Below are 26,471 nucleotides of genomic sequence, written 5' to 3'. Positions count from 1 at the left end.
TCAAAAAAGGGGAATGTCATAACAGTACATAGTGTTTTAGGTTTTTATAGTTTACAGAAACACTTCCATTTGCATGGTGATCTTTGCATGTCACAAAGTGTGCTGTTAGATGGACAGTAGAGGTATTAGTTATATCCCTATTTTATAGATAACTACAGCCTCAGTTGAAGTGGTGCAAAGTTGCAGAGTTGCTAATTGGAAGAACTCAGGTTTTCTGATTCCGAATATCCCACTCCTTCTACTACTTGACTCATTCTCAGAACCTAAGGAATCAGCTGCCAGTACTTCAAACATAGATTTTTGAAAAAGAAAGTGGTTGTGATTAAACATTCTTGTGTGTTTTGTTCTTGGTGAAATTGTCTTTGTGGCCTCTTCCTAACCTGTAACATAACAATGAGAGGTATATTAGGACCAGTTTATTCATTGCTTACAGTTATTCTCCTTATAATAAAACTTGTAAATTCATTATACATGTATCTATGGAACATAAATTCATCTTAGAAATCATCTTCCTGTAAGTTTCCAGGTGATTCATTTTATTTATAGTATTTGGTAGTATCCAATTCAAACAATTTAAATGTTACCAAATAATGAAAGAGTGAATGCTTTTATTTGTATTCACAGACTATTGATTTGCTCTTTCCTATGTAATCTCTGTACATGTTGCATATCTGAAAAGGCACTGAGAAACTAAAATGTGTCATCAGGAAAAATACTGATTAGCATTAATGTCAAAACCTTTGAGCTAAATGTACAGTTGGTTTCATTTATAGAGTGTTTTAGGCCTGATCATTTCACATGGTCTCTATAGTGCTTATCACCTGTAACATTTTATAAAATTATCAGTGGGCTTCCCTGGTGGCGCAGTGGTTGAGAGTCCGCCTGCCGATGCAGGGGACACGGGTTCGTGCCCCAGTCCGGGAAGATCCCACATGCCGTGGAGCGGCTGGGCCCGTGAGCCATGGCTGCTGAGCCTGCGCGTCTGGAGCCTGTGCTCCGCAAAGGGAGGGGCCACAACAGTGAGAGGCCCGCGTACCGCTAAAAAAAAAAAAAAAAAAAAAAAATTATCAGTGATTTTTATCTGAATGTTAAAAATTAGTTCTGTGATCTTTTTTAAAAGCAGTAAATCACTGAACTATTTTAAAAAATTCAGTTCACCACAAAGTTTCTGAGGGCTGGATGAAAAAGTGCATTAATGTTGAACCTGAGAAACCGATTACAGTCAATTTCGTTGTCTTTTGGTCGATCATTCATTTCACCAGTTTGTTGCCATGCCAAGTACTGTGATTTTTGTCAGCCAATTTCCAAAGAACTTTTCCTAATTTGTGGCTCATCATCTAGTTACAGTGTATTATGACAAGAACATAAAATCTGAAGCCTTCAGTGTGTTTTTTGTTGTTGTTGTTTTTCTTCAGTGTTTATAGAGTTTGGTTATGGGAATAGAAAAACTACAGTAAGTATTGGGGGTGAGAAAGGGAAAGCTTTCTTTAGCTCTATATATTATATATAAGTTTATAAATATATATTATGTACTTTAATTTTATTATTACATACTGTTAATACATAGGAACTTGTGTAAGCCAGTTAAATTTTGCAAGTAGTGCTCAGTTTTTGGTTTTATCAGTTTCACTTTGAAAGTTAAACAAGCTTAGCTCAAATTTCAGGATTTTATTTTTCCAAGAGGATTCCTAATTGTCTTTTTCCCCTTCAGTATTCATGTGATTGAACGGCGTGCTCTTCCTGAGTTTTTCAATGGAAAAAACAAATCCAAGACTCCGGAGATGTGAGTGAAATGTAAAGATGTAATCCTGATACTGTTACATATTTTAGTGGGACCAGTATTAAGAAAAATTAATATTTGGATGTGTTTGGCAGGGGGTTCTTAAAGCACCCTTCTGAGTTAATCTTTGCTATTGTCTGAAAGTTTACAAATATCTTACTCTGTTCAGAACAGTGTTCATATCTCAGCTACACAGTACTCCTTGCTTCAAAGGAAATTGTTTCAAATTTTTTCTTCCGCAATCTTGAACTGTTGATACATACACATCAGCTTTTGCAGCTAAAGATTGAATTCAGTAACAGATACTCACTAAACCGACTCCAGTTTTCTCCCTAACTCACCTTGTGAGTACCTGTTTGTTATTGATTATATGTATTATATGTAATCTAGAAGAAAGTGAACCTTTATCTTATTTTCCTTATGAATGACTTTTAGTTAAAAGAATGTCAAGGGCTTCCATGGCAGTTCAGTGGTTAAGACTCTGTGCTTCAATGCAGAGGGCACGGGTTTGATCCCTACTCGGGGAACTAAGATCCCACATGCCATGGGCTGCAGCCAAAAAAAATTAAAATAAATAAATAAGAGAATGCCAAGTATGATGATAATAGCTGCATATAAATTGATCTTGATTACATAAAGCATTGTTGTGCTTTGTATTGGAAGCAGAAAAACTTTTATTAGAAGGAAGAAGTTCATTAGGAAGTATTTTTATCTTTGCCTAGTGACCCTTAATTATAGACTTCAGAAATCCTTGCCCCCTAAAATAAATCCGTATATATCACACTATAATTACCTTTCCGTGTCTTATCTTCATAGTGTTAATCTGTTGTCTGTTATACACATGTGACTGTGCAAATAGATGTCTCTTGTTTAAATTGTTTAGGGAAGGATGCTTTTACACACAAAGCACATGGGTATAATACAGAAAATCAAATAATAAACATTTTCTCGTGGTAAATTATCCATGATAGTTTGAGATTCTACGTTTAGGTGTCACAGCAAATTTCAGCTTTTCATAACAAAGCTGTAAGGAGTCATTTAAAACCAAAATCAAAGATTTGGCATAAGAAGCCCAGTCAGGTTTTTTCACCTATTTAGACATGGTATATTCTTCTGGCTAATTTGCCTATTGCCACCGAATTGCAAATTGCCAGTATTTATAAATACTTACAGTTCTTGGCAGTCTGCTATTTAAAAGCACAACTTAGCCCATTTAAATGTAAATTCGCCTTTCAATCTTTGTTTATCCAGCTGTGCTTATACCAGACTCTTTGAATAGTATACCTTTTTTACTCTGATGTAGCTAACTTCAAGCTGCTAGTCTTTTGCTTTACTTTTGTGGTAAGAAGTTTTGCTAGGTCTCTACCTTCTTTACACACTTGTTTTAAGTATTTTATGGCAGAAATGCTTGGGTACACTGTGGATGTGGAATCTGCTATGACTCAGAATCTCAGTTTTTCTCTCCTTTTTTATATGGCTTGTCTTACCTCTGAGTTTGGCTTCATAGGTTCTACTTGTTGCATAGCTGGGATCTCTAAAAAACTGATAGGAAGTATATAACCATTGTCAGAGCCAGAGCCACCACATTTTGCCGAATTCTAGCTCCACCACTTAACCAGCCTTGTGGTCTGGGACAATTTCTAGTTGTGTGCGTGTGTGTGTGTGTGTGTGTTTTGTTTGTAATTTTCTTGGCCACTGTGCCTCACAAGATGTGGGATCTTAGCTCCCTGTTCTAGTTGTGTGTGAGTGTGTGTGTGTGTGTGTATGTGTGCATTTTGTTTGTAATTTTCTTGGCCACTGTGCCTCATGGCATGTGGGATCTTAGCTCCTTGACCAGGGATCAAACCTGCGCCGCTTGTGTTGGAAGTACAGAGTCTTAACCACTCGACAGACCGGGAAGTCCCATAGGACAAATTCTTTAACCCTCATCTATAAATAGAATAATAATAGATCCTACCTTATACAGAGATTGTGAGGATTAAATGCATTACCACACAGAAAGTGCTTAGACCTATGGCTGACACACAGTAAATGCTAGGTATATAGTAGTGTAGTTAGGGAGACAGCCTGTGTAACCAAGTGTTACTTGCAAATTTTGCAGGCAACTAAGGGTTATTGATTGACCTCTGTGACCAAGGTTGTACTTATTTTACTTCACACTATCTTCATCAGATTACTCTATTGTGCTTATTATATGTTAGTAGACAGTTGTTTTGCATTTTAGGGATTCTTACTCTGAGTTACACTTACGACTGTAAATACTCAGTACATTATCACTATTGTTTATTGGACTGTTGTCTTAACTTTTTGTTGTATTTGGTTGAGGAATATGGAACTATTTGGCTATATGAGTTACTGTTTTTGAAAGGATGTGTGTTCACCTTATGAATTTTGCCATTACTTTTTAGATACTTGGCATATCGAAATTTTATGATCGACACATACCGCCTAAATCCCCAGGAATATTTAACCAGCACTGCTTGTCGGAGGAACTTGACTGGAGATGTATGTGCTGTGATGAGGTAAGGATGTCTTGACTTTTTCTCAGATATTTCACTGCAGGTGGTTACTGATACATTGCTAATGTTAGGTTGACTAAACTGGATGTTTTCTTGGTTAATAAAATACCTAAAGCATCTTTTTTTTTTTAATTTTTACATTTTACATCTTTTATTGTATGGTCTAATCATAAACTGACCGTAGATGGAGAGTGGGTTAGGGTGGGGAATGGATAAGCTCTGTGCCCTAAATCTGTGTAAAGAAAAAAACAAAATGTAGGTCTCCTCCTGTGAGTTTCGTTTATGTGTGAGCTCTTTCACCATGGACCTACATGAGCATTTGTTCCCTCGTTTCTGTGATTGAAATGATTAGCCTTTATACTAGGTTTGGGGGTGCTATGTTCAACATTATTTTGAGTTTGTAGAAATTGTCCCTCAAACCAAAATTGTCAGTTACTGTGTGATGGTTCATAGCCTACAAGAGAACATGTTTACTTAGGGGTTTTTTTCATTTGTTTTTTAATGAAATGTAATGATGCTTATGAAGATCATGAGGTACATTCTCTAGATTTTAACTTTAAGAGCTTTATTCTTCAGGGTTCATGCCTTTTTAGAGCAGTGGGGGCTTGTTAATTACCAAGTGGATCCAGAAAGTCGACCCATGGCAATGGGACCTCCTCCGACTCCTCATTTCAATGTATTAGCTGATACCCCCTCTGGGCTTGTACCTCTGCATCTTCGATCACCTCAGGTAAATTAGTGCAGCCTTTTTTTCAGGTCTGGGTGGTAATAGACAACCACTTCTTGCATTTATATTCAGGAATTACTATTATAGTCATATAATAGTGCTGTTTCTTAGCTGATAGGTTATGTTTGTTCGTTTTTGTATGTTGTAAATGTTTGAGTCCATAAGAATATTTAGTTGTTTAAGATAATGCTCTCCCATTAATGCCAAGAGTCTATGCTTTATCCTCTTAGAGATTTGCTTTCATAACTCATGGCTCCTTTATCACTTCTGCCATCAAAGACACTAATAAAGAAGCAGACTGTATAAATGTGTTAAATTGTTTTGAACTTCCCCTTCCTAACATTTGGAAAGTGGACATCTATGCACACGTTCTTTTTTTTTCTTTTAATCTCTTCTATATAATTTTTTTTTAAATTTATTTACTTTATTTATTTTTGGCCTCGTTGGGTCTTTTTTGCTGTGCTCTGGCTTTCTCTAGTTGCAGTGAGCAGGGGCTACTCTTTGTTGCGGTGCGTTGGCTTCTCTTGTTGCGCAGCACAGGCTCTAGGCACGCGGGCTTCAGTAGTTGTGGCTAACGGGCTCTAGAGCACAGGCTCAGTAGTTGTGGTGCACGGGCTTAGTTGCTCCGCGGCATGTGAGATCTTCCCAGACCAGGGCTCTAACCCGTGTCCTCTGCCTTGGCAGGTGGATTCTTAACCAGTGCGCCACCAGGGAAGTCCCTTGAAAAGATTATTATGTCAATCGGATTTTGTATACCATTCAGTTGGAATAACATGAATCTAACCTATAAATTACCCTCCACTATGAAATATTAAAGAAGACTTGTCTATTTTATCTGTGACTTAGGCAAAAAAAAAAAAATGTTTCTTACATGTTGAATTTTTGTTAGAAGTGTAGTGTAAGGTGTAGGTATTTATTTTTTTGTAGAATCTCTAGTAGTTTAAGTGCCGATATTAAACATCCTTAAAAGCCTCTGTCCCTTTTACTTTGTAGAGGTTAATACAGCCATTTATCATTTATTTGACTCCTAGGTTCCTGCTGCTCAGCAGATGTTAAATTTTCCTGAGAAGAACAAGGAAAAACCAATTGATTTGCAGAACTTTGGTCTTCGTACTGACGTTTACTCCAAGAAAACCTTAGCAAAGGTAAGGATTTTTCTATAGGGACATATGGACTACAAGCTAGCATGTGCTCTTTGTCCTTCTTCCTTCTAAGAAGCATCATTTTCCGTAAGAAACTTGTTTTACTTTCTGTAAGGTAAGGAGGTGCTTTCTACTTAAATCTGATGACATTTTATAAAAGTCACTTATCTTACCTTTTCTTAGTATGGTTAGAAGATAGGTATTTAAAAATAACTATGATTAATGTGTTAAAATGAGGGGGGAAATGGAGAATTTCAACAGAGAATGGGAATATATAAAAAGAATCAAATACCTATTGAATAATTGAAAATATACTGAAATTAACCCATTGGATAGGTTTAACAGCAGGCTGGACACAACAGAAGACAGGATTAGTGAACTCAGGTTAATAGATACATTGAAACTGAAACAGCAAGAGGAAAAGAAATTGGTTGAAGTTGAGGGGACAGGACAAAGAGAAAAGAGTACAGAGACACATGAGATACAGTCAAAAGAATTAATATTTATCATTAGAGACCTATGAGAAGAGAAAGAATGGTACAGAAGCAATACTTGAAGATGTAAGGCCTAAAAATTTTCCATAACTAATGAAAAGTTATCAACTCACAGAATAAGAGAGACTGAACATATCCAAGTTTGGATATAGAGAAAACCATACTCAGGCAAATGGTGCTTAACCTCTTTTTTTTAAATTTATTTTTGGGTGCGTTGGGTCTTCGTTGCTGCGGACAGGCTTTCTCTAGTTGACGTGAGCGGGGGCTACTTTTTGCTGCGGTGCATGGGCTTCTCATTGTGGTAGCTTCTCTTGTTGCGGAGCATGGGCTGTAGGCACATGGGCTTCAGTAGTTGTGGCACATGGGCTCAGTAGTTGTGGCTCGCGGCTCTAGAGCAGAGGCTCAGTAGTTGTGGCACACGGACTTAGTTGCTCCGTGGCATGCGGGATCTTCCCGGACCAGGGCTCAAACCCGTGTCCCCTGCATTGGCAGGCGGATTCTTAACCACTGCACCACCAGGGAAGTCCCGGTGCTTAAACTCTTAAAGCTAACATCTTAAATCAGCCAAGGAGCAGGGGGGTTGGGGAAGGACACATTAAATTCAGAGGCACAATGATAAAACTGATGTCTGACTTTTCAACAGAAATGATAGAAACCAGAGGACAGTTTAATAATATTTTTAAATGCTGAAAGGAAAATTGTCACTCTGAAATTCTGTATCTAGTAGAAATACCTTTCAAAATAGAAAGTGCAATAAAGGCATTCACAGACATTCAAAAGGTAGAGCAGTTATCACTAGTTCACAATGTAAGGACACTAAAGGAAGTTCTTCAGGATGAAGGGTAATGATTCCACATGGAAGCACGTGATGCTAGAGAAGGAATAAAGAGCATGGAGAAGTGTAAATAAGTAGTTAAATATAAAGGAATGTAGACTTTTTAAACAACGAACATTTTGGGAGGTTTGTAACATGTAGAAATGACAAAAACAGCAGAAAGGCAGAAGAAGAATAAATTGAGTTAAACTGTTGTAAAGTTCTGAAATTGTTGAGAAGGATTGATTATAGGGTAAACTAATAATTTGATAAAGCATTTTGGGAGGGGACTGGATCTACATGGAAGAATAAAGGGTGCCAGAGGAGGTCAACATATGGGTCAGTATTAAAGACATTTCCCTTTTATTTTTAATTGTTTAAAAGGATAATACTGTTTAAACCAAAAATAACTATGTATTTAGGTTCATAGCATATTGATGTTGAAGACCAAACATCACTAAAAGGACAGGAAAAGGAATTGGAAGTATACTATATTAAAGTTCTTACACTATATGTGACAGTGCTAAAATATTATTTGAGAGTACACTGTGACAGTTTAGAGATGGATATTGTAAATCTTAGATTAACTATTTAAAGATGCATAACTAATAAGCCAATAATGGAATAAAAACAATAATACTTCACAAAAATGTTACTCCACAAGAGGGAAGGAAACAAGAAAACAAGGAACAGATGGGAAGAATAGAAAATAGTAAGATGGAAGATTTACATCTGACCATAGGGATAGTAGTATAGAATCGAACATTAATAGTTTTAATATTCCAATTCAGCAGCAGAGATTGTCAAATTGGTTTAAAAAAATCAAGGACAAACATGTATTGTCTACAAGAAACCCACTTTAAATACAAAGACACAGACTAAAAGAAAATGAGTGGGAAAAGACATACCTTCTAAACAGAAGGAAGCCAGAATCACCATATTAATATTTATAAAAGTAGTAGACATCAGAACAACTTATTTTACCAGAAGTAGAGATGTTTCATAATGATAAGGGGATTGATTAATCAAGAGGACACAATCATCCTAAATACATATGTACCTAATTAAAGACCTTCAAAGTATATATAAAGCAAAAACTGACAGAACAGAAAGGAGTAACAGGCAGACACTTAAGTATAGTTGGAGATTTCAACAATCCTTTCTCGGTAATTGATAGAACAAATAGAAAGTCAGCAAGAGTATAAAAGACCTACAACACCACTATCAACCAGTAAGGTCTATTGGTATTTATAGAAGATTCTGCAAAATAGCAGAAACACATTGTTTTAAAGTTCTTGGGGGGACTTCCCTGGTGGTTCAGTGGTTAAGACTCCACGCTTCCACTGGAGGGGGCGTGGGTTCGATCCCTGGTCAGGGAACTAAGATCCCACGTGCCACGCAGTGCAGCCAAAAAGTAAAATAATAATAATAATAAAATTCACAGGGAATACTCAACAAAATGTACACAATTCTGAGCAATAAAATTAGTATCATAAGTTTTAAATGATTGAAATTATACAGTGTGGTTGTATGATTTTATACATATGGAATGAATGTGGTTGATTCACCACAGCAAAATTAAACTAGAAACCAAAAATAAGAAAACAATAGAGAAGATTAATAAAATAAGAAGATGGTTATTTGAAGAGATCGATAAATTTGATAAACCTCTAGCCAAGAGTGATCAAGAAGAAAAGAGAAAACACAAATCCCTGATCAGGAATGAAACAGTGCATCACTGTTGATTCTACTTATATATAAAGGCAATAAAGAATATGCTTTACAACTTCGTGGTGATATATTTGACACTTCGATGAAATGGGCAAATCCCTGGAAAGCAACAAAATATAGAAGTCGAGACTTCCCTGGTGGTGCAGTGGTTAAGACTCTGTTCCCAATGCAGGGGGCCCACCTTCAATCCCTGGTCAGGAAACTAGATCACACATGCATGCTGCAGCCAAGAGTTCGCATGCCACAACTAAGGAGCCTGCATGCTGCAACTAAGGAGCCCACCTGCCACAACTAAGACCCAGTGCAACCAAGTAAATAAATATATATTTTTGAAAAACGAAGATATAAAAGTCTTCCTAGGATAGAGATAACTTGATATATTAGGTTAAAAATAATGTCCTCCAAAGAAATCAGGTCCTCATATCTGTAACTTGTAAATATTACCTTATATGGAAAAAGATCCTTTGCAGATGTGATTAAGTTAAAGATTTTTAAGATGAGATAATCCTGTATTCTGGTGGGCTCTGAGTACCATCACATTTGTCCTTATAAGAGAAAAGCGCAGAGATTTTACATACAGGAGGAGGCTGTAAAATCTATGTGATCTTGGATGCAGATACTGGAATGAGGTGGCTACAAACCAAAGAATTCTGGGGCAGCCACCAGAAGAAGGAAAGACAAAGAATTTATTCTCCCCTAGAGCTTCCAGAGGGAGCATTGCCCTGCTAACACCTTGATTTTGGTTCAGTCATAATGATTTTGAACTTCTAGCCTCCTGAGCTGTGAGAGGATACATTTTTGTTATTTTAAGCCACCAAGTTTGTGATAATCTTTTAGAGCAGCCACTAGAAATTATATACTTGAACCACCTTATTCAAGTGTATAATTTATACACTGTTATACAATATCTATATGTAGTTAAACGTCTTCCTAAAAACAAAACTCTGTGCCCAGATGATTCTGCTGATGAATTTATACTAGGCACATAAGGAAGAAATAATACCAGTCTACATAAGTTCTTCCAGAAAGTAGAAGTGTAGAGAACACGATTATAGCTAAACATATATGTACCCAATTATCCAACTTCTGGCTATATAGACCAGATAAATGGGTTTATAAAAGAATGTGTGAGAACATCCATAGCAGCCTTATCCAGGATAGTCAAAAACTGTAAATAATATAATGGGTAAATTGTGGTTTATTCAAACAATGTAATGCTATACAGAGATGAAATGTTTCACTTCTTCATATAACAATGAGGTTGAATCTGCTTACCATAATATTGGACAAGAAGCCAGACCCATAAACTACATACTGAATGGTTTTGTTATTATAAAATTCAGATCCGCAGAAACTAGCCTACGATTGTAGAATTCAGAATAGTGTGTATCAATACTTTTGTGGTCTGTTAACAACTGGAGGTTAAGGGGGGGGTGCTTTTCAGTATTGATTTGAGTGTTGTTACATGGGTATTATAAGTAGAATTGTAGTCACACTGTACGCATAAGATTTGTGTACTTTGTTGTATATATATTTTACCTCAATAAATACAAAAGAAAGAAATTCTAAAATCATGTAGAAACCCTGGCCCTGATGAAGTTACTCAAGTTGTAATCAAGAGGAGAAACATTAACTGACTTAAGCCAGTAGGAATGGGGAAAATCCTTTCTATGCTTTGTGGATGAGAAGTGGGGAAATGGTTGCTGTGGACCTACCCAGTAAATGCCATTCGTGTCTAGGTTATACAGATCTGCCCTATATTTGGGTCTTCTTTTTCAGAATTTAGATGAAATATTGATGAATGTTGTTCCACTCAGGGCTCCATATCTGATTGATGGTCACTTCTGATGTTTGTTTATTAAGAGTAGCCTTTGGGGGAATTCCCTGGCAGTCCAGTGGTTAGCTCTCACTGCCAAGGGCCTGGGTTCCTGGTCAGGGAACTAAGACCCACATGCTGCCAAAAACAAAATAAAAAAGAGTAGCCTTTAGTTCTCTTAAAGTAATCCTCAAGGAGTCTGAGCAGTGTATTGGGAGTTAAAGCTACGTACATCTTTTCTTCCTCACAAAGGCATACTTTAGGCTTTTAATCCTGCAATTCTTAGATTCCTCTTCTTACTCCGTATTTAAAGACTAGTTATTTTATTTATTTATTTATTTATTTTTTTTTTTGCGGTACGCGGGCCTCTCACTGTTGTGGCCTCTCCCGTTGCGGAGCACAGGCTTTGGACGCGCAGGCTCAGCGGCCATGGCTTACGGGCCCAGCTGCTCCGCAGCATGTGGGATCTTCCCGGACCGGGGCACGAACCCATGTCCCCTGCATCGGCAGGCGGACTCTCAACCACTGCGCCACCAGGGAAGCCCAAAACTAGTTATTTTTAGTACATTTTTTGCAAATGAACAAATATTTCATAATGATATGGATTGAATATTATGGAGACCTAATAAATCATAATTTTTACCTGCAGTGTATAGCACAGTCGTGCAGAAAGGTTGAGTCAAATGAATTGAGAAACTTTATTGACACAAAGGAATCATGGACTATAGAAGTTTTCATTTCTTAAATTGTAATCTTCCAAAGTAGAATTTTCAGAGAAGGGATAATATGTTAGAATGTGTATTTTGAATTAGTAACATATGCGGCTAAAGAATAATATCAAGTATACTACACAGCCAGTCCTCTTCATGAATGGAGTAGAATCTGCAAATCAAGAAGTATGAATCAATTGATTTGGTTTTACACAACACAGACTTGGTTTTCTTATAAATAATAGAAATAAGTGGTCTAAGTAATCCATGTCTAATGTCTAAGTAGTCCATGACTCCTTGGTAGATAGCAAGAAATCTTTGAAATAAGCGAGCCTTTCTGTTGGGAGTTTTGGTTCCTTATGTGTTTTATTCTTGTTACTCAGGGACTTACTTTGGTGGATTGCAGAAAACAGTCTGCAGAACTTAGAAGGGAATCCTGATGAGCTCCATTCAACCTTTAGGAATGAGTAAATAATTTCTGAATTTTTTTCTTTAGAGTAAAGGTGCTAGTGCTGGAAGAGAATGGACTGAACAGGAGACACTTCTACTGCTGGAGGTAAGCAGATTAGTGATGGAGCCCCTTTATTCATATGAGATGGGTGCTAACTTTCTGTGACTAGCATTTTAAATATACCTTTGGAATTTATCCTGAAAATTTTCAATCCATGTAATGAGTTTTAATAGCATTTTCTTGGGCTGTTGCAGTTTAAATATCACGCTGGAGTTGATGTGCTAGCTGTCAGTAGGGGAGATCAAGCCTGGATATGTGTTATTTTGGCTCAGGTTGGGTTCTTTTTGTTTTAAATCTGTTGCCAACAATTAAATATTGCAGATTTCCCAAAGCAATCTACACATCTAACTCTTCCTCCAAAATTAGAAGATCTGGCAACTCTGGGCCCTTATTCTCAGATAGCAATAATTAGCTGGCTGGCCTTGGGTAGCAGATGTTCCTTTGAAATGGGGCATTTCTTCATAGTCCAGATTTTCTTAACTTAGCCCTCCTCAGTCACTGTAGATTATTAGTTCCCTAGTGCTTGTATGCAATTGAGTGTACAACCTCCGTATTTTCCAAAAGGATTTCTGAAAAGTGGATGAAGATACCTGCCATTGAAAAAATTATCTTGATTATGAAAGCAGAAGACTGTGATAAGCCCATGATTATGTATCGTGTCTCTGTCAGTCAGCATATTGAATGCTTTTTTAATTTGGTTGTCTTTAGAGATTCTTGCAAATTCTTACAGAACTAGATCTCAGAATTTCTACTCTGGAGGGTAGGAAAAAGAGAGTATTTGGTTTCATATTTATCAACCAGTTCCGAAGAAGGACTATTTGTCTTTAGTTGTAGAACAACAATTGTTGGGGTAAAATGGAGACTTCATGACACTACTTAGTATTTGTGGATAGTATGTGTGGGAGCTGAATTAGGACCAAATGAGGAAGTTTATTGTTAAATATGTTCGGAATGCTTTTGCCTACATGGAACAGAAAATCTGACAAGCAATACATTAAACCAAAAGAACTTTGGTTTTTTGTTCAACTAGATTTCTTCAGATTGGCAATTCCAAGATTCTTTCCACTGTTCAATTATATCATCGGGTCCCTAGTTTTTCTGTTGTTTTGTTCTGCCTTCTATAGCTGTCCACATTCTGTCTCTTTGTGTTCTGGTCACAGGAAGGCTGGTAGTTCCAGACTTCTCATCCCTATTTAAAACAAAGAGAATTGGAAAAGGTACCTGGGGACTTCTCTTCCTGGGCTCTTGTGAGGAAAAGCTTTCCCAGAAGCCCCTCATCAGTGTTTCCTTTCTATCTCACTGATGAAATGGGTCTCATAAACACCTAGTACTGCGTGTGATCCTGGGAAAACAAATACATGGCTTTCTAGTTTCAATAGTGGGGTCAACCTGGAAGAAGTTGATGATTGCTCCTGGTAATTACTGGCAGCATCTACACCAATTATAACTGTAACATTAGAGCAGTGAATTTATGGAGGAAGAGAGCTCCCTTTCACTGGAGTACTGCATCTGATCGAAACTTGTATATCGTATAAAATATGCAATTCAGAAATCTAGTATCAAATAAAAGATTAGGCTAGGTCAGCAGTTCTCAAACTTTCTGGGCTCAAGAAGCACTTGTACTCTCAAAATTTTTACTGAGGACTCCAGAGAGTTTTAATTTATGTGACTTTATCAGTATCAGTATTTTTTAAACTAAAAATTAAAACTGAGAAAAATATTTAATTCACTTAAAATAACAATGAACCCCTTTTGAGTTAACATAATTAACATTTTTATGAAAAATCTTTTGAAAAAAAATATTAGTGAGAAGTGTAGCATTTATATATTTTAGCAAATCTATAATGTTTGGCTTACTAGAATACAGCTGGATTTTCCTATTTGCTTTTCCACCAGGTATGTTGTTTTAGTTTAAGTATATTAGGAAAGTCTGGTATCACCTGGATATGTAGTTGGAAGCAGGAGAAGTATCTTAATGGCCTTTTCAGGTAATTATGAATATTCTTCTGTGATACAGACATGTCCCTCCTTTTTTTTTTTTTTAAACAAATTGAAGGTTTGTGGAAACCCTGCATTAAGCAAGTCGGTTGGTGCCATTTTTCCAACAGTATTTGCTCACCTTGTGTCTCTGTGTCACATTTTGGTAATCCTCACAATATTTCAAACTTTCTCATTGTTATTGTATTTGTTACAGTGATCTGTGATCAGTGGTCTTGAATGTTACTCTTGCAAAAAAATTACACATTGAAGGCTCAGGTGATGGTTAGCATTTTTTAGCAACAAAGTATTTTAAAATTAAGGTACAGTGTTCTTGTTTTTTTTTCGTTTGCGGTACGCGGGCCTCTCACTGTTGTGGCCTCTCCCGTTGCTGAGCACAGGCTCCGGACGCACAGGCTCAGCGGCCATGGCTCACGGGCCCAGCCGCTCTGTGGCATGTGGGATCTTCCCGGACTGGGGCACGAACCCGTGTCCCCTGCATCGGCAGACGGACTCTCAACCACTGTGTCACCAGGGAAGCCCCCAGTGTTCTTTTTAAGATATATAATACTATTGCACACTTAGTAGACAACAGTATAGTGTAAACATAACTTTTATATGTGCTGGAAAACCAAAATATCCATGTGACTTGCTTTATTGCAGTATTCGCTTTATCTCAGTGGTCCAGAACTGAACCCGCAGTATCTCTGAGGTATGCTTGTGTTACATTAAAACTTGACCACTGATAGTTTCTTGAAGCTTAGTTGCAGCGTGGAATCCATTGGTCTCTCTTGCCCTAGTAATGGATCTTTTATCCATGTATGATTGCATAATGCCTTTCATTGATGAATTGGAAAATATTGGTTTACTGAATTATGCAGATCTTCCAAATGTTGATGCAGTTCATGATACAATATGAAAAAATCTAATTTGATGATACTGTGACCAATCTCATTAGAAAAGTCTTTTAAAAAGTAGAACAAGCGGGGCTTCCCTAGTGTTGCAGTGGTTAAGAATCTGCCTGCCAATGCAGGGGACACGGGTTCGAGCCCTGGTCTGGGAAGATCCCACATGCCGTGGAGCAGCTAAGCCTGTGCACCACAACTACTGAGCCTGCGCTCTAGAGCCTATGAGGCACAACTACTGAAGCCTGCGTGCCTAGAGCCTGTGTTCCACAACAAGAGAAGCCACTGCAATGAGAAGCTGCGCACCGCAACGAAGAGTAGCCCCCGCTCGCCACAACCAGAGAAAAGCCCGCGTGCAGCAATGAAGACTCAACGCAGCCATAAATAAAAAAATATAAAAAAAAGAACAAGGTTTCATGGCGGATAAGTATTTTTCACAATTGTAATTTTCATTTAATCATTGGCAACAAACACCATCAATTTTCCTTGGAGTGACTTTTTTTTTTTTTTTTTAAGTTTTTGTTGAATTCGTTACAACACTGCCTTTGTTTCATGTTTTGGTTTTTTGGCTGCGAGGCATGTGGGATCTTAGCTTCCCGACCAGGGATCAAACCCATGCCCCCTGCATTGGAAGGCAAAGTCTTAACAACTGGACTGCCAGGGAAGGAAAGTCCCTGGAGTGACATTTTTGAGAATCATTGTTTATTTTTGAGAAAACGTCTGCCAGATATCTGTGTCTGTAAAACCATGGTGTGTTAGCAATTTGTCCTAGTGATGATGTTCAGTGAAAAGAGTGGCTACTTGAACTTGAAACTCAATCACAAGTGCTTTTCTTTTAGACAGCCATCATGCTTTGAAAGTTGATATTTAGTCCTCTTGTGTACCTCCCATTTCATAACACTGAAGATTAAAAACACATGGGCTAAGATATTTAGATTCAATGAAATTAATTTTCACTGTTTCATCAAGGAAAAGTTTAAGTAAAGTTGGCTTATTTTGCTTCTGCAAGTGTGCGACACTGAGGAATAAAATGACAAGACAGTATGGTGCCACTGCCTTGATTCATACTAAGGGGTCATACTAATTGCTTTTGCACCATTGAGCAAATGTCAATGTAATGAACAGACAGTAAGGTCCTAGTATTATTCTGAAAATGATTTTGTTCTTTCAGTTCCTGTGAAAGGGTCTGGTGCTCCATGAGTATCCAGACTACACATTAGGATACTTTGGGCCTGGTGATGGCTCACGTTTCTGCATTGCTTTAATTTGATTTTGAGTTGTTCCAACAGTTGTGGTTCATTAAGAAGTTTTAGTGGTGTATTAACTCTTTCCTTTTCTTTTTTACACCCCTCTTCTACTTTTCCTTATTCTCTTAGTCTCTCTCTCTCTCTGTGTCTCTCTGGATCAAAATTCAAAATCCAGCGGCCATGGCTCACGGGCCCAGACGCTCTGCGGCATGTGGGATCTTCCCGGACCAGGGCACGAACCCGTGTCCCCTGCATCGGCAGGCGGATTCTCAACCACTGCGCCACCAGGGATGCCCTCTTTTTGAGTTTTTACCACTATTTTAATTTATTCTTATCTGTCCATTGAGTATCAGTGATATGCAAAGAGCTTCTTTTCTGAGCTCCTTTTTATTTATTTCAACGCTGTCTAGCCATATGTGCATGGATGTTAATTTTAAAGTTCTCAGTATTTGTGGGGGAATGTATGGGATATGCATTTGTATTGCTTGTTTAGAATCTATGGGCTGTAGGGAGAAATTAAATTGTGCAACACTACCTGAAACAACAGGCTCCTGTCAGTCAGCTCTTTTCCTTGCTGCACATTGATAGTCGAAATTTTCTCCTCTGCTACATTAAAGATTCGTGGATGGTAAATACAGAGTGAGGTCAGAATGTTGAAGCTACTGTTTAACCTGAGCATATTCAAGAAAACCACAGTATCCCCACACAATAGTGCATTTTCTCTCCTGCAGGTGGAACCTGTGCAGTGGTTGATTTTTCTTTTTTTTTTTTTTTGCGGTACGCGGGCCTCTCACTGCTGTGGCCCCTCCCATTGCGGAGCACAGGCTCCGGACGCGCAGGCTCAGCGGCCGTGGCTCAAGGGCCCAGCCGCTCCGCGGCATGTGGGATCTTCCCAGACCGGAGCACGAACCCGTGTCCCCTGCATCGGCAGGCGGACTCTCAACCACTGCGCCACCAGGGAAGCCCTGATTTTTCTTTTAAACATGCTGTTGAATCAACAGATGTTGTCTGCGCTTACACAAAGAGAAATAAAAGGCTTCCCAACAGCATTGTTTACCATTAACACCTTCTGTTTTTATAGTTTATTGGTAATTAATAGCTTAAGAATATGAAGTCAGAAGAAAAATTTTTAATCGATTTATAACCAAAAACATGGTCAATTTCTCCCTGATAAATCTGGAAGATGCATTAGGGTTTATTGTTGTCTGCCTACCCCTGCCCTCGCCAAAATCATACCATTTTATCGGACAAGTATATCACACAGGCAGCTTCCCAAATATTTTCGGGGCATGATCCCGTGTCCCCTGCATCGGCAGGCGGACTCTCAACCACTGTGCCACCAGGGAAGCCCCTAGGATTTTTCTTGAGACCACCACTCTTTTTATTTTTAACCTATCCCATGCTTCGCTTTTTTTTTAAACTTCTTTTTTGGAGTAGAATTGCTTTACGATGGTGTGTTAGTTTCTGCTTTATAACAAAGTGAATCACTTATACATATACATATGTCCCCATACCTCTTCCCTCTTGCATCTCCCTCCTTCCCACCCCTCTAGGTGGACACAAAGCACCGAGCTGATCTCCCTCTGCTATGCAGCTACTTCCCACTAGCTATCTATTTTACGTTTGGTAGTGTATATATGTCCATGCCACTCTCTCACTTTGTCCCAGCTTACCCTTCCCCTCCCCATATCCTCAAGTCCATTCTCTAGTAGGTCTGCGTCTTTATTCCCATCTTGCCCCTAGGTTCTTCATGACCTTTTTTTTTTTAGATTCCATATATACGTGTTAGCATACGGTATTTGTTTTTCTCTTTCTGACTTAGTTCACTCTGTATGACAGACTCTAGGTCCATCCATCTCACTACAAATAACTCAATTTTGTTTCTTTTTCTGGCTGAGTAATATTCCATTGTATGGAATATTCCATTGTATATTTGTGCCACACCTTTCTTTTTATGGCTGAGTAATATTCCATCGTATATATGTACCACATCTTCTTTATCCTTTCATCTGTTGATGGACACTTAGGTTGCTTCCATGTCCTGGCTATTGTAAATAAAGCTGCAGTGAACATTTTAGTACATGACTCTTTGAATTATGGTTTTCTCAGGGTATATGCCCAGTAGTGGGATTGTTGGGTCGTATGGTAGTTCTATTTTTAGTTTTTTAAGGAACTTCCATACTGTTCTCCGTAGTGGCTGTATCAATTTACATTCCCACCAACAGTACAACTGTTCACTTTTATTTAAAAATACTTTATTTGATATGGTTTCTTATCAAAGCACAGTTATTGTATGGAATGCTGCAGGTTATTGTTTTTGGTTGTGTTCAGTTTATTGTGTTCCTACAAATATTGGGGGCATAATTTCAATTTTGCAAATAACTAAAGTGGAATCTATTCATTGGACAAATGAATGCAGTTTGAAAAAGATCTTTAATTGGTAGACGTGCATAAGATCAAGAAGATGGAGTCATGTTTGAGTAAGATTTCATTTGTAAAATGTGTGAGGAATTTCAGGTGTTTCACCTGAAAATGCATCATCAGTATAAGAAGTCCTTACAGCAGTTTGAAATGGCATTGATAGAATCAGGGTGCCAGAAAGAAGAAATTAGCACCATTCTATTCCATAGTGACTAAGGGGATTTTTAAAAAGAGGCTTTCACGATTTCTTTTAAGTCCACAACTGATTACAGTATTCTTCCTGGTCATTTAAAATTGTCCCTGGCTTTGAAATTGAGAAAACTTGAATCTGTGAGCTTGTTGGTTCTACCTGGTTAACTTGTCTTTCTCATGCCTGCTTTGCTTTCTCATGCTTTGTATTAAATAATTAATGGTCATAAAATCTTGCACCTACAAAGAAAATCCATGATACATATTAATATTTGTTTATCCGTAGATGGGTTTCTCATTTTATACTGGCCAGATTATAGAAACAATAGCATTAGAAGGTATTCAGTAAGCAGCCTCAAAGATTTTCCTCACAGTGTGCATGCACTTGACCTACTTTGCCTTGATATGCAACCCAAGAAATATTTTTTCCTGTGTAATTTTATTTATTTTTTATTGAAATACAGCTTATTTACAATATTGTGTTAGTTTCGGGTATACAGCAAAGTGATTCAGTTACATATATAATTTTTCAGATTATTTTTATTACAAGACATTAAATATAGTTCCCTATTCTATACAGTAAATCTTTGTTGCTTATCTTCCTGTGTAATTTTGAATTACACTTTAGATGAGTATGTCTTCCAGTAAAAAAAAAAAAAATTGTCTTGAGGAAAGCCTTTTTTTTTAAATACAGGGGGATTTTGTTTGTTTGGTTGGTTTTTTGGCTGCACCGCTTGGCTTGCAGGATCTTAGTTCCCTGATCAGGGATTGAACCTGGGTCCCTGGCAGTGGAAGTAAAGAGTCCTAACCACTGGACCACCAGGGAATTCCCCAGGTTGTTTTTTTGATGCTTGGAGCCATGCAAAAGTCAGATTCTTTTCCTGCTTTAGTCCAGTTACCTGTGGTTAAATTGAGCACATTTTATTGGGTACTATGTTTCAGGCACTGTGGCAGATGCTGTAGATTGAGATGGCTAGGCCATAGTCTCTAGAGTTAAGGAATTCATAGTCTAGTCTGTGACAGAAACTGATTAAAACACAATTAGAGATATGACTGGAGCATGAGAGGTACAGAGGAGTGGCTGCGCATCTGGGCTGGGTGGGTGAGATATAATGGACAGCTCCCTGGAGTGGGGTGCTGGTGTTGGTTCTAGTACATGATATTTCCAATGCAGAACAAACTGTACATAGGCACAGTACTTAGGAACAGTGTTGTGAAATCTGGGTATTTTTGGAGCATTAAAGAGTACAGAGGTGAGGTGGAAGAAGTAGCTGAGCCCTGGTCATGTTTGGCCTTAATTCCGTAAGATAATGATGAACACTGAAATAGTTTCAGGCGGGAGAGAGACGGTACTTCACTCTAGCAACAGGAAGAAGGATGAATTTAAGGGTAGAGAGACAGGCAATTCTAAGAATCCAGGTAAGCGGTGGTGAAGACCCCAGTGATGACAGGAGGAATGTGTTTTGTAGTGTAAAATGTCTCCTAATAACTTTTCTCTATATGTCACCCTTCTCCTTCCTGGCCAGTTGGTCACCATGTCGTTTTGAAAACATCTCTTCAGTCTGCCCCTCTTATGTAATGCCAGTGCCCAGCCTCAGAACTTGGCTGTTGCTCAGCCTTGTGCTCTGGCTTGAATTTTGCATGACAGTTCCTTAGCTTTATTCTGGAAAAAAACCTTCCTGAACTTCCTTTTTTTCTCTGGCTGAAGGAAAATGAATAAAGAAAGAAACTTTTAAAAATAAGTGTTTGAAAAGGTTACACTAGAACATGTCAAGAAAATCTCTACCCATAATCAGAAACTTACGAGTCTCAGTTATATGTTTCGGGCCCCAGGGACCCTAATGAGATAGATTGATATTTGTTTTTTGTTACAATCTGTGTCTTTTTTCTAAAGTAATTCCTTTTGGAACTACCCAAAGCCACAGACTGTCCAGAGGATACCCAGAATTAGCCTTGTTTTTCAAGGGATTTAATGAGTAAGGTGATTTGTTGGCTTGGGTTTTTGAGGAGTCCTGTACCACTCCAGTGAGAAAGAAAGCCTGGAGCAGCAGTTGGAGTCCAGATTTAAGAATTCACTGAGGTGGGACTTCCCTGGCAGTCCAGTTGTTAAGTCTCCATACTTCCAGTGCAGGGGGTGTGGATTCGATCCCTGTTCAAGGAACCAAGATCCCGCATGCCTCATGGCATGGCCAAAAAATAAAATTAAAGTAAAAAATTAAAAAAGAATTCACTGAGGCAGTAAACACGGAGAGACCCATCATCATGGTGAACTCATCTTAACACAGTATTAGCAAATCAGGCTCTACAATAGGGTTTTTAGCCACGCTACTATTAACATTTTGGACCAGATACCTTTTTTGTTGTGGGGTCTCTTATGTGCACTGTAGAATTTTTAACAGCATCCACGGCCTCTACCCACTAGGTGCCAGTAGCACCTCTCCAATTGTGTCAACCCAGAATGTCTCCAGCCACTGCCAGTTGTCCCTAAGGAGACACAATTGCCCCTGGTGGAGAGTCATGGCTGTAGATAGAACCATGTGAGAGTAGTAACTTTGGTAGCTACAGTAGCTCCCCAAGAGATTCTTTTACCCAATTCATTCCTTGAATTTCTCAGCACCACCTATTTGTGGCTTCCTTCATACTGTTCTATCTCCCTCCCTCTTGGAGACTGCTTTTCTTGTTTTTGTTGGAGTTTTTCAGCATTTTCTCTGAAAAGTTAAAAATTTTTAAACTAGAAATGTGTGTACTCTATGAATTTTAGCATCAGTTTTGTAATTTTTAACAAAAATGTTTGAATGGGATTGCGTTGAATCTGTAGTTCAATTTGGAGAGAATTGACATCTTAACAATATTGAGACTTCTAATGAATGAACACAGCATATCTCTTCATTTATTTAGGTCTTTGATTTCTCAGCATGTTTTATTTTTTCCAGCATATTGGTTCTTACACATTCTTCATTATATTTTTTCCTAAGTATTTCATTTTTGTGCTATTTTAAATACTTTTTTCAAATTAAAAAATTTTCATTGCTAGTTTATATGGAAATACAATTGAGTTTTTCTATTATCCTTTTAACTGATGACCTTGCTAAACTTTTTAGTTTAATACCTTTTTTTGTAGATTCTGTAGGATTTCCTATATAAGCAATCGTGTGTATTAATAAAAACCAGTTGTTCTTCCTTTGTAATATGCATGCCTTTTATTTATTTTTCTTGACTGATTGAGAATTTAATATAATAATGAAAGCAATAATAGCTACCTATTTTCTTATGAACAGTATAACCATTTTCGTTACTGTTTTTAAAGTCTGTCTAAAGAACAGTCACAGGCTTCTGATGTCATTAAATACTTCCTTGTTACCTGATATTAAAGCTCCTGTTTTTTTCCATTATAGGCTCTGGAGATGTATAAGGATGACTGGAACAAAGTGTCGGAACACGTTGGAAGTCGCACACAGGATGAATGCATCCTCCACTTTTTGAGGCTTCCCATTGAGGACCCATACCTTGAGAATTCTGATGCTTCCCTGGGGCCCCTGGCCTACCAGCCTGTCCCCTTCAGTCAGTCAGGAAACCCAGTCATGAGCACTGTTGCTTTTTTGGCATCTGTGGTGGATCCTCGTGTGGCATCTGCCGCAGCCAGAGCGGCTTTGGGTATGAACTTTCTTAAGCCATCTCACCAGAGTAACAATTTCAGATAATGGTTTAATACTTCCTTTCATGCTAATTTTATCTCAGATTTAAATGTTATCAGCTGTTATATTCATTTCAGTTATGTAAATAACAAAAAAAAAAATCGGATATTACCCCTTGAAGATACCATGTTGTATTTGAAGTATTATAACATTTTAAACTAAAACACTTAAAATATAATAATTTTCAAACTAAGAGCATTTATTAAGAATTCAGGGGTTCCCTGGTGGCACAGTGATTGAGAATCTGCCTGCTAATGCAGGGGACACGGATTCGAGCCCTGGTCTGGGAGGATCCCACATGCCACGGAGCAACTAGGCCCGTGCGCCACAACTACTGCGCCTGGGCTTCTGGAGCCTGTGCTCCGCAACAAGAGAGGCCGCGATAGTGAGAGGCCCACGCACTGTGATGAAGAGTGGCCCCCGCTTGCTGCAACTAGAGAAAGCCCTCGCACAGAAACAAAGACCCAACACAGCAAAAATGAATTAATTAATTAATAAACTCCTACCCCCAACATCTTCTAAAAAAAGAATTTAGAGGGACAAAACAGGTTTTTAATGGTATGTTTTGTGATTCATTCAGAATTTTATATAATTGGCAAAAAGGAGTCATTTAACATTCTTGGATTACAATAATTCTTACTAGAATTTTCTCATACCATAGAACTCTTTCTTGATTTTCTGGTTGTTTTATCCTTATTGTTATCTTGATTAAAATCTAGCCAGCAGAGTTAGATGAAATTTGGGCAGCAATTTTTTTTTAAATATTTATTTAGTTTTGGCCACACCTTGTGGCATGCGGGATCTTAGTTCTTTGACCAGGGATCGAACCAAGGCCCCCTGCAGTGGAAGCATGGAGTCTTAACCACTGGACCACCAGGGAAGTCCCTGGATAGCAGTTTGATTGTTACTAATAGAAATTTTAAGATCTCCTGTTTATATAGTAAGACACTGTGACATGTAAGGTAAAACATAGAGTCATAGAATTTCGTTACTGTACATGTTTATCTCCTTTGGCCCTCTTGATTTGCTGGGGTGGATCAGATCGAGTCTCCAGAAAGGTCACTAGGTTACACATGATACACTGATGTGTCATATTACCTAGTTTACATTGAAGCAAATATTTATGCAAAGCCAGATCACTGTTCCATTTTTCTTCTTAAACAGAAGAGTTTTCTCGAGTCCGGGAGGAGGTACCACTGGAATTGGTGGAAGCTCACGTCAAAAAAGTACAAGAAGCAGCACGAGCCTCTGGGAAAGTGGATCCCTCCTATGGTTTGGAGAGCAGCTGCATTGCAGGCACAGGGCCAGATGAGCCAGACAAGCTTGGTGAGTCACTGCTGCCCCCAAGAACAGGGATAATAGGTGTTGTATTTTCCTATCAGCTTGCTAGAATAATTGGGTCTGCTTGCACTTAAGAGTGAGTACAATGATCAAAAGAAACTTGCATCATAAAAAATTAATGTATGTTTTTTTATCTCTTCCTTTTATGATAGAATTTTTAAAATTGTCTGATAACAGTTTTTGTTTTTGTTTTATTTTTGTTTTATTTTTGGTTTTTGTTTTATTTTGGCTTGGTGTTGGGTCTTCGTTGCTGCGTGCAGGCTTTCTCTCGTTGCAGCGAGTGGAGGCTACTCTTCATTGTGGCATGCGGGCTTCTCATTGCGGTGGCTTCTCTTGTTGCGGAGCATGGGCTCTAGGTGTGCGGGCTTCAGTAGTTGCAGCACGCGGGCCCTAGAGCATGCGGGCCTCAGTAGTTGTGGTGCGTGGGCTCAGTAGCTGTGCCTTGCGGGCTCTAGAATGCAGGCTCAGTAGTTGTGGTGCACGGGCTTAGTTGCTTCACGACATGTGACCTTTTCCCGGACCAGGGATCAAACCCATGTCCCCTGCATTGGCAGACGGATTCTTAACCACTTTGCCACCAGGGAAGTCCCCTCATAACTGTTAATAATATCACAGTTGTGAGGTATCTGATGCCTGTTTTTAGATCGAGGTTTTGAGCATATAGACATAAGAATTCAGAAAGAGGACTTTTGTGGTTATTTTAATTTATGTGTTGCTGAGTAGGTTTAAGTTTATTGTTGTTTTGGGTGATTTTTAAATTGAAATAAAATTCCTATAAAATTCTTCATTTTAATCACTTAAATGTATATAATCCAGTGGCTTCTAGTAAATTCACAGTATTGTTCATTCATCACCACTGTCTAATTCCAGAACATTTTTGTCACCCCAAAAGAAAAACCCCATACCAATTAAGCAGTCACTTCCCATTTTTTCTCTCCTTAGCTCTGTTGACCATTACTCTGCTTTCTGTCTCTATGGATTTGCCTATTCTGGATACTTCCTATAAATGAAAATCATACTATGTGTGGCCTTTTGTGTCTGACTTCTTTCAGGTAGCATAGTGTTTTCAAAGTTCATCCATGGTATAGTGTAATTCAGTACTATGCTGAATAATATACTTGGGTGGATATACCACATTTTACTAATCTATTAATCAGTTCATGGATATTTGTATTGTTTCCACTTTTTCATACTTTTGAATAATGCTGTTATGAACATTCATGTACAGGTTACTTGGTGATTTTCTGCTTCTTGGGTATGTAGCAGTGGAACTACTGAATCATATGGTAATTCTTTATTTAACTTTTTGAGGAACTATCCAGCTGTTTTCACAGTGGTTTTACCATTTTGTTTCCACTAGGAATGTATGAAGGTTCCGATTTCTCCACATCCTTGCCAACACTTGTTTTCCCCTTCCCTTTTTTTAAAAAAATACCCAGCCTGTGTGTGTGTGAAGCGGTATCTTATTGTGATTTTTATTTGCATTCAGTTTGGGGAGTATTGCTATCTCAACAGTGTTACGTCTTTCAAGCAATGAACATCAGATGTCATTCCATTTATTTTAGATCTTTAATTTCTTTAAGCAATGTTTTGAAGTTTTTAGTCTTATATTTCCTTTGTTAAATCTTTTCCTTTGTATTTTATTCTTTTGAATGTTGTAAATGAAATTGTTTTTCTGATCTTAGGGAGACAGCTTTTAGCATTTTATCATTAGTATGATGTTATATGTTCGATTTTCATAGACGCCTTTTATCAACTTTCGAAAATTCCCTTCTGTTTCTATTTTGTTGAGTGTTTTGTTTTTTTTTTTTTGGCGGTTCGCGGGCCTCTTACTGTTGTGGCCTCTCCTGTTGCAGAGCACAGGCTCCGGACATGCAGGCTCAGCGGCCATGGCTCACAGGCCTAGCCGCTCCGTGGCATGTGGGCTCTTCCCGGACCAGGGCACGAACCCGTGTCCCCAGCATTGGCAGGTGGACTCTCAACCACTGCGCCACCAGGGAAGCCCCTTGTTGAGTGTTTTTATCATGAAAGGATGTTGGATTTCATCAGCTGCTGGGGTTTTTTTGTTTGTTTTGTTTTGTTTGTTTTGTTTTTGCTGCATGCACGGTATGCGGGATCTTAGTTCCCTGACCAGGGATGGAACCCGTGCCCCTTGCAGTGGAAGCGCAGAGTCTTAACCAGTGAACCACCAGGGAAGTTCTCATCAGCAGCTTTTAATGTATCAATTGAGATGATTGTGTGGTATTTTTACTTTATTCCATAAGTAAATATTTATGTGTTACATATTAATTGAGTCCCACCTGTTGAACCACCTTTGCATTTCTGTGATAAATCCCACTTGATCGATGTAACTAATCCATTTAATATTCTATTAGATTAGGTTTGCTAGTATTATATTAAAGATTTTTGCATCTATAGTCATAAGGGATATTGGTTAGTAGTTTTATTTCTT

General features: G+C 38.2%; 1 protein-coding gene across 3 annotated transcripts in view; it reads left to right on the top strand.

Annotated features, from left to right (window-relative positions):
• SMARCC1 (SWI/SNF related BAF chromatin remodeling complex subunit C1) overlaps positions 1-26,471 on the top strand; it is a 176,019-nt gene that overhangs the window by 84,055 nt on the left and 65,493 nt on the right. For all 3 annotated transcript variants that reach the window (XM_024751452.1, XM_024751454.1, XM_024751453.1), the window contains 7 exons: positions 1,712-1,783; positions 4,189-4,302; positions 4,876-5,029; positions 6,058-6,171; positions 12,230-12,289; positions 22,379-22,637; positions 23,843-24,004. In XM_024751452.1, coding sequence (XP_024607220.1) covers positions 1,712-1,783; positions 4,189-4,302; positions 4,876-5,029; positions 6,058-6,171; positions 12,230-12,289; positions 22,379-22,637; positions 23,843-24,004 — 935 coding nt within the window. The remainder of the gene's footprint in view (positions 1-1,711; positions 1,784-4,188; positions 4,303-4,875; positions 5,030-6,057; positions 6,172-12,229; positions 12,290-22,378; positions 22,638-23,842; positions 24,005-26,471) is intronic.

The sequence above is a fragment of the Neophocaena asiaeorientalis genome, unplaced genomic scaffold (genome assembly GCF_003031525.2).
Source record: "Neophocaena asiaeorientalis asiaeorientalis breed wild unplaced genomic scaffold, Neophocaena_asiaeorientalis_V1.1 scaffold221, whole genome shotgun sequence".
NCBI classification, from domain to species: Eukaryota; Metazoa; Chordata; class Mammalia; order Artiodactyla; family Phocoenidae; genus Neophocaena; species Neophocaena asiaeorientalis.
This window is presented reverse-complemented; position numbering and strand designations above follow the sequence as displayed.